General features: G+C 40.0%; 1 protein-coding gene across 4 annotated transcripts in view; it reads left to right on the top strand.

Moving 5' to 3' along the window:
• Nucleotides 1-14,698, top strand: part of xpnpep1 (X-prolyl aminopeptidase (aminopeptidase P) 1, soluble) — a 98,348-nt gene that overhangs the window by 35,600 nt on the left and 48,050 nt on the right. For all 4 annotated transcript variants that reach the window (XM_059947007.1, XM_059947008.1, XM_059947009.1 and 1 more), the window contains exons 9-13: nucleotides 7,823-8,033; nucleotides 11,590-11,679; nucleotides 12,188-12,238; nucleotides 12,443-12,501; nucleotides 13,897-13,974. In XM_059947007.1, the coding sequence (XP_059802990.1) occupies nucleotides 7,823-8,033; nucleotides 11,590-11,679; nucleotides 12,188-12,238; nucleotides 12,443-12,501; nucleotides 13,897-13,974 (489 nt within the window). The remainder of the gene's footprint in view (nucleotides 1-7,822; nucleotides 8,034-11,589; nucleotides 11,680-12,187; nucleotides 12,239-12,442; nucleotides 12,502-13,896; nucleotides 13,975-14,698) is intronic.

The raw sequence follows: 14,698 nt of genomic DNA on the forward strand, positions 1-14,698 counted from the left end.
GTTTCTCTCTATAGCAAAATAGCGTAGTAAGACTTTAGTAGAATTGGGAAAATGCAATACAATATAGATTACCTTCCATCTAATACTTTTAGACTATTCAGAGTTTAAAAAAATTCTTTCAGACTAAAAAACCACTAACAATTTCAAGCCAATTACTGCCCAAATAAAATTCTTAATGTAAAGTATATATTTTAAACATTTTGAGTGCACTAGATGTATGTTAATAGACATTTATTCATTGAAGAGAGTGAATCTAAATCACCATTGTAGCTATAACATTTGTCATATAACTTTTTTAAAATCAAATTTTGACACAAGCATTTCCCAAGCTTTCCAATTTCCTATACCCACATTTAAACTGCATTCTGCTACTGCAGGCTAATTATGTCAACATATTGTCTGTCAGATACATTTCTTATTTTTTCATTTACTCTCTGCTTGTGTCAGTATTTATTACCCTTCCATAATTACCCTTGAAGTGATGATGGGATGTTACCTTAAACCATCACTGTTTGTGTAATGCTTTGATTTCCTGTGTATTTTCTCCAAAAAAAACAATTTACCTTTTTTATCTTCGGGATCTTATTTTGTCAAATATAGTCACATCTGCACCCGGGAGGCGACATCATAGATGTACTGCTCGTTCAAAGAAAAGGGTTTCTCTTCTTCCTCTATTGATGCTGCCTTCACCTGCATCTCCTCCATTTCCTGAACATCCGTGTCCACCCCATCTTCCTTTAACATCCCATCAACAGTGATGGCGTTTCTCTTGATGTTACCTACCACCCTATGAGCCTCCGCATCCAACACATTCTCCATGACATCTGCCCATATCAAAGGGATAATACAACTAACCATATCTTTTCACCCCCCCCCCCCCCCCACAGAAGAGATTCTCCCTCTGCGATTCCCTTGTCCATTCATCCTGAGCAGGGTATCAGGGTCACAACCAGTCCTTCTTGGTGAGGCAGCACTTCATCTGAGATCTGACAGGGTTGTCTATTTTGTCTGGTGCTCATGATGTAGCTTCCTCTACATTGGTGAAACTCGCTGTAAATTGGGGGATTGCTTTGTCGAGCTCCTCTGCTCTATAGGCTACAAGTGAGATTTTCCAGTGGCCATATATTTTAATTCTGATTCCCATTCCTGTTCTGCCATGATGGTCCAGGGATGCCCCTTTTGCCAAGGTGAGGTCACCCTTAGTGGAGGAGTATTCAGTTCTGGTAGCCTCCAACCTGATGACAAGAATATCAGTCTCCTTTCTGTGGAAAATATTTTCCCTTTACCCTCCCTTATTCTTCTGGCCTCTTACCTATTCTTACCCGTCTTATCACCTTCTCCTGGGTTCCCTTCTCTGTCCCTTTCTCCTATGGTCCAGTCTCCTCTCCTGTCAGATTCCTTCCTCTCCAGGCCTTTATCTTTCCTACCCACATGGCTTCACCTGTCACCTTCTAGCTAGCCTCCTTCCCTTCCCCCAACTTTTTTATTCTGTCATCATCCTTTCCAGTGCTGAAGAAGTGTCTCAGCTCAAAACATTGACTACTTATTCATTTCCATAGATGGTGCCTGCCCTGCCGAATTCCTCCAGCATTTTGTGTGTGGCTTTGAATTTCCAGCATCTGCAGACTTTCTCGTGTTCATTGTTTAAGATAATTGATTTAGTTAGTGCAATTCAAGGTTTTACTGAAAAACATCGGATGTTGTACCAACATTTTTAGCCTACTCCAGGATCAATCTAACATAGCCTTTCTCAACCTTTTATCCCTGGAGGAACCATTGAAATAATTTTCAGGTCTCGGGGAACTCCTGCATAAAAATTAATTATATCCAGAGCTCACAATATGCTAGCATGATCAGTAAGTCGTAGATATAATAATCCAAAAATAGTTGTCAATGGTCTTGAGTAGAGAATGAATTTTTAGCCAACCTTTTTTTGGAAAATAAAACAGTTAAGCTTAGCTTACCTTTCTTAGAATTCCTCAATTCAGAATCGAACTTGAGATAAGCACACACGGATTTCATTTTCAACTGAAATGAGACAATTTCTGTCTTTGCTCTGATGCTTGTTAAACAATAAAAGGCTTGCTCACACATGTAAGAAGTTGAAAACTTCAGCAAAATGTTCATTGCCTTCATACGAATGGCAGGATCCGCTTTCACAGAAATTCAGAACTTATCCAGGAGCAGGTCAGTAATTCTTATCTTGAGCGCATGATCAGAGTGCAGTTCACAAAGTTCTTCCTCTTTTCTCAAAGTCAAGTTCTCAGGCTGAGCAAAAGATTTAGAGAAAGGGTCTCTTGCCCAGTCATACACTTGTTTTGAAAGGGAGGATCACTTCTGTTGCAGTTCTGGGTGTTTTTCAATAAGACTCAAGACTTCTTGATATCCTTCCTCATTCTCAAACCCAAGCAGCAGTGGAAACATTTCAAGATTTCCTTTTGTAGCATGGTTTTTCCAAAGATTCCGTTTCCTTTTAAATCCAAGAATCTTGTCACTTGAAGTCAAAATATTTTCTCCAGGGCCTTGCAGAGACTTGTTCAACTGGTTCATATGATGAAATATGTCTGTTAAGCAGGCCAGATTCTGCAGTCATTCTTCATCTTCAAAGCACTTGGCATAATCTGGCACACTATTTTCTTGAAAGTACTTCTGCAATTCTCCTTTCAGTTCCATCACCACGTTGAGAACTCTTCCTCTGCTAAGCCACAAGATTTCTGTATGTAGCTAGGAAATTGGTGTGCTCTTTGTCTTTTTTCACAGTTTCTTAAACATTCTTGAGTGAACTGGTCTTGAAGCTACTAAATAACTTGCTTCCTGAGTCCTTTTACTGACTGTGACTTTATTTTCAAAAGCTTTAATCTGTTCGTTTGGAGATTCCAATAGTTTGAAATAATCATCACGTTTACATGTCATATGGCTGTGATTTGCAGTTAAGTGTCTTTTCAATTTTGCCAGAGCCATTGCTACATTAGTAGGTTGTTTGCCACAGACTAGGCACAGTGGAATAGGACAACTCAGATCACCAGTCCATATAAAACCCATTGTTAAGATATGGTACCGGCTGATTACTATAGTCCTGCCCACAGTTTTTGTCTCCAGGACCCAGAAGAGGCTGGATCGCGGAGGGTGGTCATTCATTGGTATGTTTGCACATCCAGCTGGCGGACCCTGCAGAAATACCTGTATAGTGACCACCCTCAGAGATTGCATACACTGGCGATGTACTTCCTCTGCTGGGGACACTGCCTGCAGGAAGGCACGCAGTTTCCAACGGACAGCATCAGCCGTGCCTCTTTGAGGGATCTGCCTCGCTTTTACTGAGAGCTTTTGAGGGTATGGAGTCTAGTCTCATTCAGATAGGGTGCTTCTGCGCTGGTGGGGGTGCTGCGAGGAGGATTGGTCCCTAACTTAACACAGTGGGTAAGTGGAGGAGTTCTGGCTGCACCACACCTAATGAGCTGGAAGTGCTCGTTGGACTCGGGCCTTGGTTTTACCACACGGGAAAGGGTCCCGCAGATGTGAGCCGTCTCGCGGGAATGCCCACTGTGCCATTCGTAATGCTCTAAAGTGTTTCTTGTACGGGTTGCTCTTGCACACCCTTCACTTCTGTGCTGGCAATCTGCTTTACCACCTGACAGCGGAGGAGCTCCCCTATATATTGGGGACCTGTTGTGACAGGTATTGAATAGGATAGTGCTGTTAAACAGGTCTTTAAGGAGGTTCACTGACACCCCGTCCACCTGTCCATTCTGTGTCCAGGAGGAGAGAGTGTAGCAGGCTTATATGGAGTGTGAGAGGCTGCAGCCCCTGCTTGAGTATCTGAAGGGGCGGCTGGTCAGGTTCTGTTTGCACTTCAACCCCGTGCTCCTCATATACGGGCACCCTGTACAGAAGGGCGTGTATCGTGAGGAGGATCTACTGGCGGGCTTGCTCCTAGATCAGCCCAAGAGAGCAATTCACTGGTCTAGGCACTGGAAAGTCGACGGCTTTGCCTGGGCTGACTGCCTGCCCCTTTTCTGAGGATGTGTTTGTGCCTGACTGGCCTTGGAGAGGGAGCATGAGGTCACAGCGGGAGCACTGGGAGATTTCCGGGAGTGGTATCCCCCCCCCCCCCCCCCCCCCCAAGGGAATTGACTGTTTTATAGACAATAGTAATCATATGTTGGTAAATATTTAATGTTTGTATTTTGTGTATTTGTTTAAATAAACTTGTATAATTTTGTAAAATAAAAAGATGGACTTTTTGTGTCTGTTGTTGCACTGCAGTGAAATGACTCAGAAGATTGTAGTCTTCATTATTAACCTTATCAGAATTGTCTGTGGGCCTAGGCGCAGAATCCTCCTCTTCAGTCTCACACCTCTTCAAAAATCGCCAGACTGGACTGTCTTTAGGATGAAAATTTCCTTCCAATTTCCTACTACACCAGTAGTTTGTTTGCTCCTATAACTCAGTCAGTGATGTGTAAGTTGGTGGAGGTAATTTGAGAGGGAGAGGCTGATGTCACAGCCTGAGTTGGGCAAGTCCATTCAATGTTTAGAAATACAGCATTCCTCATCAACCTGCTGTCCTCCCCTCCATGCTGTACAGTGCTCACTAATTATCAACCTACTGTCCTCCCCTCCATGCAGTATAGCGCTCACCAGTTATCAGCCTACCATCCTCCCTCCGTGCAATACAGTCCTCACCAATTATCAGCCTACCATCCTCCTCCATGCTATGCAGCGCACACCAATTATCAGCCTACTGTCTGCCCCTCTGTGCAATACAGTGCTCACCAGTTAATCAGCCTACTATCCTCCCCTCCATGAAACAAAGCGCTCCCAATTATCAGCCTGTCATCCTCCCCTCCATGCAATAGATCGCTCGCCAACGATCAACGGCCTCCCCTATCTCGCAACAAAAACTGAGAATGGACTCAGCCAAATAAGCACAGTCCTACTGTGCAGTGCTGTACTAGACCGAGATTGATAATGGGGCTGTTCAGTAACTGCCCACCACTGTGAGCACAAGCATCACAAGCATGTTGGAGCTTTCCTGCAGTTGACCAGAATTGATATTGTGAATGAACAGTGTCCTTAATTCCTGAGGATCTTAGTATCATATTGACATAATATTATAGCATCTGTTTGTTATTTCGTTATTAAAAGGGCAATTCGTACATTTTCAAGTTTTTTTTTCTATGAAGACTTTTTGCAAAGGCTTGTGAATGGGTAGGAACAGTAATGATTGAATGTAAACTTAAAGCAATCAGTCAATCTTGACACAAAATGCTGAAGGAACTTAGCAAGTTGGGCAGCATCTATGGAGGGGAATACACAGTTGACATTTTAGGATAAGACCCTTCAGCAGGACATTGGCTGTTTTATTTATTTCTGTAGATGCTGTGTTGCTTGCTGAGTCCCTTCAGCATTTTGGGTATGTGTTGCTTAAGGTTTTCAGCATCTGCAGAATCTTCTGTGTGCATCTAGTCAGTGTTTTACCTTTACCTATCAGTCACCATGTTTTGTTTTCAAATTGTAATCTAGTTTACTGTTACTGATTTATCTGCCTTTCACATTGTTGGATGTTATGTTTATGATGCTTTTTCATATTTTTCTATAATACTCTGTATCTATGCAATTTATTTCCATCATGATATCCACCAATATCTATGGTTCAATGCATCTGAAGTATTTGCAGCACAGGAAAGGATCAGTTGGCACATTAGGCTTATGTCTGTATTTATGCCCCTCGTGAGCTTTGTCCCATTTCGCCATCCAGTCTCCTGCTCTTATCCAGTTTTCATTTAATGCAACCATGCTGCTATTCCCTCTAGCCGCTTCCCATTGTACTGACCTGTGTAAGGAATTCAAAAAAGCTTGTTTATTTCATAATTGCTATTGTATTTATGATCTGTAATTATGGTCACACCTGCAAAGAAACATCTGTGTGACTTCTTGCAGCTTCAAGTCTTCCACCAAGGCTCCAGCTTACCAAAACACTCACCAATGAATCATGGTATTGATTGTTTGGTGTGCTAATCTCTGAGCTACAGAGAAAATGCAATCATTTCTTGCATCCTGCATAATTCCATCTTCTTGGAAAACTTTGGCTACTTATTGAAGACATTTTCCAGACCTTCTCTTGTGCTGTTCAATTAAGCCAGCCATTTAGGAGCCTGACAAGCAAAGGACAGTGAGTCTGATTTTCTCATTCCAAACAAGTCCCAGTGTTCATCTGCCCAAATCTAGCATTAACAGCTGATTGGCAATCTAGAATTAATAGTTTATAATACTTGATCAAATATGTGTCTTGTATCAAATTAATATGCAAAATGGTCAATATCTTGCTTGATGAACACATTATTGGATCTTTTTTCAGCTCAGTGTGATACCTAGCTGAGTAAAATGAGCACAGGAATTATTCTTAGATATACAGTCAGAGAGCCTTGGAATCAATCATTCGCCATAGAAGTAGGCTCTTTGGCACCACATCTATATGGACCATTATACATGGATGCTAGTCACATTTACCTGTATTTGGTCTGTACTTTTCTGTGTTGTTGTTGATTCAAGTGATTGTCAATATGCTTTTAAATGTAGTGAGATACCTGTCCACTATCTCCTTAGGCAGCATGTTTAAGATTCTAACTACTGTCAAAAGCATTTCCCCTTGGATCCCTTTAAAACTCGCTTTGTTATTATTCCCTGTTGCTGAAGTCGGTCTTGCTAAGTGGTAAAAGGTATCTTCACTATCTGTCCTCACGTAGTTTCATATATCTCTTATCAGGTCCTCCTTCAGGTTAATCCTGTCTAGGGAAAACAAATGCAGTCTATCCAATCCCTTGGAATAGAGGAGATTGAGGGTGTGACCTAATACAGGTGTATAAGATCATGAGAGGCATAGACAGGGTGAAAGCACTTGGTCTTTTTCCCCAGGAGCAGGTCATAAAATAAGTATAGATTCAAGATCAGGGGTGAAAGATTTGCAGGGGACATCAGGGTGCCTTCACACAAAGGGTGGTGTGTGTTTTGAATGAGTTGCCAGAAATAGTGGTTAAGGTGGGCACATCAGCAGCACTGAAAAACCATCCAGATCAGTACGTGGATAAGAGAGGCTTCAAGGGCTAAATGAGGGCAGATGAGACTAGCTCACTGGCCAGTACAGTTGGCATGAATGAGATGGGCTGAAGGGCCTGTTTGTCTACAAGTCATTAACAATTATGACAAACATTGTGTCCCAGCATTAATCCTTGTGGTATGACTTTGGTCACAGGGTACCCATCAAAAAAGCACTCTCTGCCTTCTATAGCCAAGTCAATGTTAGATCCAATTTGCTAATTTTCTTTGGATCCTACAGGCTCCAATTTTGGCCAGTTCATAATTACTTAATCAAAATTACTAGGGTAGATAATATATTTTAAAATATCTCATTACTGTTCATTGGAGCTTTGGTATAAGTGAGCTGCATATATTGCAAACATCTTATTACTTGTGACGTATTCTTAATGTCCTGAGGTCTTTGAAATACCTCAAACAAAATCAGAAAATAACTCATAAACCTGGCATAACCTTCTGATATTTTCTGTTTTTGTTTTACAGTGTTTGCAGTTTCTTGACTTTCTTTAAAATATATCTATATATACTTACTATAATTGACTTATTTATTTTCTTTCTGTATTATCAAGATTGCATTGTACTGCTGCCGCTAAGTTATTAAATTTTATGACATATGCTGGTGATATTAACCCTGATTCTGATTACCTTTAATGTGCACTCATGGCGATTGCTTGCCAAATTATCCACAGTTCTCAGACTTTTATTTTCCCTTTCTTCACTGCAGACTGTTCATTAACAAGAAGCACATGGAAGACCCTGCTGTGCGAGAGCATTTGCAGCTTGATTCAAATACAGCACCTGACTTCAGAGTTCAGCTACTCCCGTATGAATCTGTTCTAAGTGAACTACAGGCTATTTGTTCCAATATGAACTCCAAGGAAAAGGTCTGGATCAGTAGCAAAGCCAGCCATGCTCTTTCTGAAGCGATCCCAAAGGTTTGTCATCACTGAGCAGTTAGATATTAATCTGACCAAACAAAGCTGAAATCTTGTCAATTATAATCATAATGTATAGCTCAAGCTTTGTTAGCAAGACAGGTATCCAAAGTAAAAGTCATCAGGAAATGGTAATAATACTGAGCTTTTAAGAGTGTATTATAACTCTGATACTTATTTAAACTCTGGACTCCACGGGCATTGAAATTGTTCATCTCATTCTAAAGTAGGCATGGATTCCAAGTGTCACTTTAGAAGATCTTAGGTGGAGCAGGGAAGATTTGTCCACAGGATGATTATTCTACTGAGAAAAGTTGTCTAGCTTTATCTTGTCCTGCATTAACTTGTTGACAACTGCAGATTGTTCTCAGCACCATACTGTTGTAGAAACAGTTGAAAATGGCTGGGATGATTGGCCATAGGACATTGGAGACAGGAGAAGAATTAGGCCATTTGGCTCATTGAGTCTGCTCTGCCTTTCCATCATGGCTGATCTATTATTCCTCTCAATCCCATTCTTCTGCCTTCGCCCCATAACCTTTGATGCCCTGATTAATCAAGAAGCTCTGAACCTCTTCATTAAGTATATGCAGTGACTTCACCTGCACAGCTGTCTGCGACAATGAATTCTGCAGATTCACCACCCTCTGGCTAAAGAAGTTTTTTCTCATCTGTGTTCAAAATGGATGTGCCTTTATTCTGAAACTGCCCACTGCTCCTACACTCACCTACTATAGGAAACATCCTCTCCACATCCACTCTATCTAGAACATGAAGTCTGCAGATATTGGAAATCCAAAGCACCAGACACAAAACTCTGCAGATCAGGCTGCACCAATGGAAAAGTCAATATTTTGGGCCAAGACCCTTCTTCAGGACTCTATCCTCCACTCTATCTGAGCTTTTCAATACTTCATAAGTTTCAATGATGTCCCTCTCATTCTTCTAAACTCCAGTGTGTACAGGCCCAGAGCCATCAAATGCTCCTCTTATGTTAACCCCTTCGTTCCTGGGAATATTCTTGTGAACTCCTTTGGACTCTCTCCAATGCCAGCACATCTTCTTTTAGATAAGGGGCCCAAAACTGGTCTCAGAACTCCAATACTGCAGTGCAGTCTATCCAGTGCCTTATAAAGCCATTCTTGCTTTTGATTTCTTGTCCTCTCAAAGCGAATGTAAACATTGCATTCCCTTCCTTACCGACTCAGCTTGCAAGTTAACCATCAAGGGAATTCTGCATGCGCACTCCCAAGTCACATTGTACTTCTGATTTTTGAATTTTCTCCCGTTTATAAAATAGTCCACACCTTTATTTTTTCTACCAAAGTGCACGACAATGCACTTCCCTGCATTATATTCCATCTGCAACTTCGTTGTTCATTCCCCCAATCTGCCTATGTCCTTCTGCAAACACCCTAGATCCTCAGCACTTCCTGCCCCTCCCTCCATCAATCTTTATATTGTCAGCAAATCTGGCCACAAAGCTATCAATTCTTTAATCTGTATCATTGACATATGACATGAAAAAAAACGGTTCCAACACTGACCTCTGCGGAGTACTGCTAGTCACTGGCAGCTAACCCGAGAAAGCTCCCTTTATTCGCACTCTTTTTTTTCTGCCAGTTGGCCAGTAATTCAAGAAATTATTGTTGTGCTGACCTTTTAACATACTCCAATCTGATGTTTCCTTCCAGTATAACCCTCCATTTTGTTCATCCATGTGCCTATCTAAGAGTCTTAAATATCCCTGATGTATCTGCCTGTACCCACACCCATGGCAACATATTCTAAGCACCCACCACTTTATCTGAAAACAGTACCTCTGGCATCCTCCTCTAAAATTATACCTTGTATTATATGTTTGTGGCCTATGAAAGAGGCTAGGGCTGTTGACTTTATTAGATTAGATTCAACTTTATTGTCATTGTGCCGTACAGATACAAAGCCAAATGAAATGCAGTTAGCATCTAACCAGAAATGCAAAGAATAGTGTTATTTACAAAATAACTGTGAATAAAAAGCAAGTGCTACATCATACAAATATAAAAGTACTGAGACAATACAATATGGGTGCAATACTGCTTAGTGCTGTGATGTGAGGTTTAGCAGGGTCACAGCCTCAGGGAAGAAGCTCTTCCTGTGCCTGCTGGTCTGGGAACAGAGGCTTCTGTAGTGCCTACTGGATGGGAGGAGAGTAAAAAAATCCATGGTTAGGGTGAGATGCAACCTTGATATCAAAGCCTCATCATTTTATACACCTCTGTCAAGTGGCCTATCACCCTTCTTACTTAGAATTCATATAGACTGTGGTTCATGTATTTACAGAAAGCAAGTTGGGAAAATGTCATTGTTAGGTGCATGCTCTGGGTCGCCTGATATATTATCACTTGGTCATCGTCTTTGCTAAATGTTGACAATTTCAACCTGACAGATTGTCAGGCTGATCAGGGGCTATTTTATCTTTTGACAGTGCTTCATTCAGTACTTGCATTAAATCACTTATCCAGAACTGAATGACTTCCAGAAGAGGAAATGACAGGAATGCAGATCAGGTTGGACAGTAATTGGAAAGATTATACCTACCCTGCTGTGCATTTTCAATTTTATTTGTATTTAGTTCCATTTTTGAGCTCTTGCTGTCTCTTAAATCCCTCAGGAAAGTAACACATTGAGCAGACCTCAGATACAAGAATTTCGGATGTACAGACTACACATTTGGCTCCCAACTCATGCCTCAAAATTGCCATAGTTCTTTATATGTTATTGGGTCTCTTTCTTCATATCAAAGCGTGGCCAAGGCCAGGCTCTTACTTTGGTATTAAGTGTAAATCTGATGGTATTTTAAATAAATGTGGGAGATTAGTAGTACAGTATTTCCCAAAAGTTAGTGCAGCTTTTTATTGATGTGGTTTGTGCGCAGTAGAGTTGAAGGTTGGTAATGGGACAAGCTTTAATTTTTGTGGGTAAGCATATAAAATTAGATTTTATAATCATGGTAGCATAGCAGTTAGCACAACTGCTTTACAGTGCTAGTGATTACTAATTTGGGTTAATTCTGCCACTGTCTGTAAAGAGTTTTTGTGTTCTCCCCCTGACTGTGAGTTTCCTCTGGGTACTCTGGTTTGCTCCCACATTCCAAAAATATATGGTTAGTAAATTGTGAGCATGCCATGTTGGCACTGGAAGTGCAGAAACACTTGCAGGCTACCCTGGAACAATCCTCAGACTTGATGCAAAGCGATGCATTTCATTGTGTGTTTTGTTGTACCTGTGACAAATAAAGTCACATGTGACAATAAATAAAAAACGTGACAAACAAATAAACACTCCAATCTCAGCAGTGGGTTGTATTCCTGTCCTAGTTTATGATTCCATTGACTCCAAAAGAGTAATGAGGAGAGATGTTCAATAGGTGGCTAAACTATTGGCACTTATTTAAATGGCTGACAAAATTTGTCTCTAAATACTTTTAGATTTTCTCATTCCACAGTTTGTCAAAATTGTAGAACAGGAATTGAATTGAGCATTAGTAAACTATTTATTTTGATTTCAATAGATGTTGAGGCTGCAGACAGTTTACACTCCAGTTTGCATTACAAAAGCTATGAAGAATCCAACAGAGATTGAAGGCATGAGGCAAGCCCATGTGAGTAACTTGATCATTAGTTTCCTTGTAGAATTTTCGTACTTTCATCTCTGGAAAGTTTTAGTTATCTTAAACAATTGAAAATGGAACTTAAATGATTTGTACATAATCCACCTGCAGTATCATTGTTCCAATATATTTATTTAGTATGTGCAAATTGATGGGGGTTAAAGTATTTTATATCAATACAAGATCGTACCCTTTTGTCAATTTGATTGTTCTTGGTCAAATTAATCAATTTAAGCTTAAATTTTTGCAGCACTTTGAGTCCACTGTAATATTTTTTCTTAAGCACCATAAGAGTACTTGCATGAATTTCTGCAGTTGTTGTCTGCTTCACATCGGGTTATAACCTCCAGCATAAGATGTTGGATTTTAGATGGGTCTTGCTCTCCTCATTTGAGGGGAAAACATTTGTAATCTTTTAAAAGTAAATGCAGAATCATGCAGGCATGATAAAAGAAGTAGATGGGAATTAACTGATCTGTTTTATGTTTTTAAATGCCAGATTAAAGATGCAGTAGCTCTCTGTGAGTTGTTTGCTTGGCTTGAGAAGGAGGTAAGAAATCTTGTTTATGTTATTGCTGGGATTGTTTCACAGTTTCCATTGTTCAGTGGAACTTATTAATAACCATGAAACACCTTCTGTAATAACCTTCTATAGAATATTTTTAACAACATCATTACTTGTATTCACTTTTTTGCTAGTTTCTTTTTGTATTTCTATTGTACTGATTTATCTGCTAAAACTGGAACTTTGCAGGTTCCAAAAGGCAAAATAACTGAAATAGATGCTGCAGACAAAGTTGCAGAATTACGCAGGTAAGGCTGGCATGTGTTTATCATTAAATTAAATGTGTGAAACAAGCTGTTTCCTATTTTGTTAGGAAACAATGTTATTGAACATTTGTATTTCTGTAGATCAGAGCCTTATTTTCACCATCTAACTTTAAGACCACTCTGTTCGGACAAAATTTATATCTACATACATAAGGGAAATGAATATCATACTTCAAGATTTGCTGATGATACTGAAGTAGATGGGTATTATGTATGTGTAAAGGAGCAAGGGTGTGGACAAGAAGGTGGCAGATTGGATATAATATGGAAAACTGCCATGCACTTTGCCCAAAACAGAAAGCAATATTATTAACATTAAAGGACATCTAAGTGTCTATTTATAAAAGTAACAAGCAGGCACAAAAAAATGGTCAGGAAGGTAAACCTTTAGTAAGAGGATTTGAATGCAGGATTACTGCAGTTTTGTAGAACCTTGGTGACATTGCAGGTAGAGTATTTTGTACACTTTTGATTTCCTTATCTGAGGGAGATATAATTGTTATAGAGGGAATGCCATGAAGATTTGCTGAGATGGCAGGTATGCAGAATGAGAGGCAATTTGAGGTGACTAAAGCTTATATTTTTGCAAAACCTAATGGAGCAAGATTTGCACCTTCCTATTGGCAAAATTGCTCCAGCTGTGCCAGGTTAGTTGGGGAGCTCTCTTGATGTCTTGCCAGAGACGTTAGATCAGGTTAAGGTCAGGACTCTGACTTAGCCACTCAAGAGCATCTATTTTCTTTATTTGAAGCCACTCCATGATTACTCTAGCAGTGTGCTGCTGAAACACGAACTTCTTCCTCAGTTTAAGCTTTCTGGCAGAGGCGAGCAGGTTTTTATCCAGACTCTGTCTGTATTTAGCACCATTCATCTTCCCATCCATCCTGACCAGATTTCCTGTCCCTGCTTCTGAAAAGCATCTGCATGCCATGATGCTACCTCCACCATACTTTACAGTAGGGATGGTGTTACCTGGCTGATGCACAGTATTAGATTTACTGCTTAGTGTTGAGGCCAAAGAGTACATCTGACTGCAAGACCTTTTTCCATATTTTTGCAGTACCTTCTAAGTGATGCTTTGCAAAGTCTTTAGGTGGAAAAAAATGTTTTTTTTTGTTTTTTAGCTATGCCTTCTTCCTTGCCACCCTTCTGTAAATATCATTTTTGTGCAAGGCCTTAAAGATTCTGGAGCAATGATCTTCATCCCCAATTGCAGCCACTGATTTCTTCAGCTCACTCAGTGTGACTGTTAGCACCACAGTAGCCTCTTTCAGAAGTGCCATTCAGTAGTTTGTGGTTTAATTGATTATGTTTTGCAATTTCAATAATAATTTTTTAAATATTGCTTGTTTTAATTCCCTCATTAATGTTTTGCAGCCAGCAAGACAAATTTGTAGGCTTGAGCTTTTCCTCTATCTCCAGCAGTGGTCCAAACAGTGCAATTATTCACTACAGGTAACAAACAATTAGACTGAGTTGGTATAATGCGCTTTTATGTTCAGAGGTAAAAGTGATAATCTTTGAGGGTTTTGTTTAAGGATCTGTATGACAATTTCTTCTAAGTACTAAATGTTTAACCATGTGTGTAAATAATGATTAAATCTCTTCATATTTCTTCAAGAATAGGAATGATTAGGGAGAACTGAAAGCAGAAATAATAGAATAAGATAATATTGATTATGTTAGTGGTAAATAATAGTGATGAAAGAGGAGGACTTTAGAACCTTTTCTGATTAGCTTCCAGTTGTACTTGGACTTCTTGTATAGATCTGGATCACTGATCTTGAATGCCACAGATCTAGCCCTCAGCAAACTACGAATCTCATGGTTTATCTTGATGAAGTTGGTGACAATTGTGGCATACTTATTCAGATCTGAACATGGGTCTCTGAATTTTGTCCAGTCCACCAACTCAAAGCAGTCCTATAAATGCTTCTCTGCCTCCCTTGACCACAGTGGTGATGTTATGGCGAGGATTGGAGTTTTTATTACAAACTATCATCAATGGAGGGGGAGGTGGCCCTCATCTTAAAACAAATTTTCTTCAATCCAAAGTTTTCATTTTTCTTCTGTTATTTCTTATTTACTTTAACCCACTATCTTTACCCCTTTGTGCTGTACCTACACAGAGATGGGCCTTTTGCAAAGTCAAACTTCAGTGCCTATGCTCTATGTGAGC

The sequence above is a fragment of the Hypanus sabinus genome, chromosome 22, assembly GCF_030144855.1.
Source record: "Hypanus sabinus isolate sHypSab1 chromosome 22, sHypSab1.hap1, whole genome shotgun sequence".
Classification (NCBI taxonomy): domain Eukaryota; kingdom Metazoa; phylum Chordata; class Chondrichthyes; order Myliobatiformes; family Dasyatidae; genus Hypanus; species Hypanus sabinus.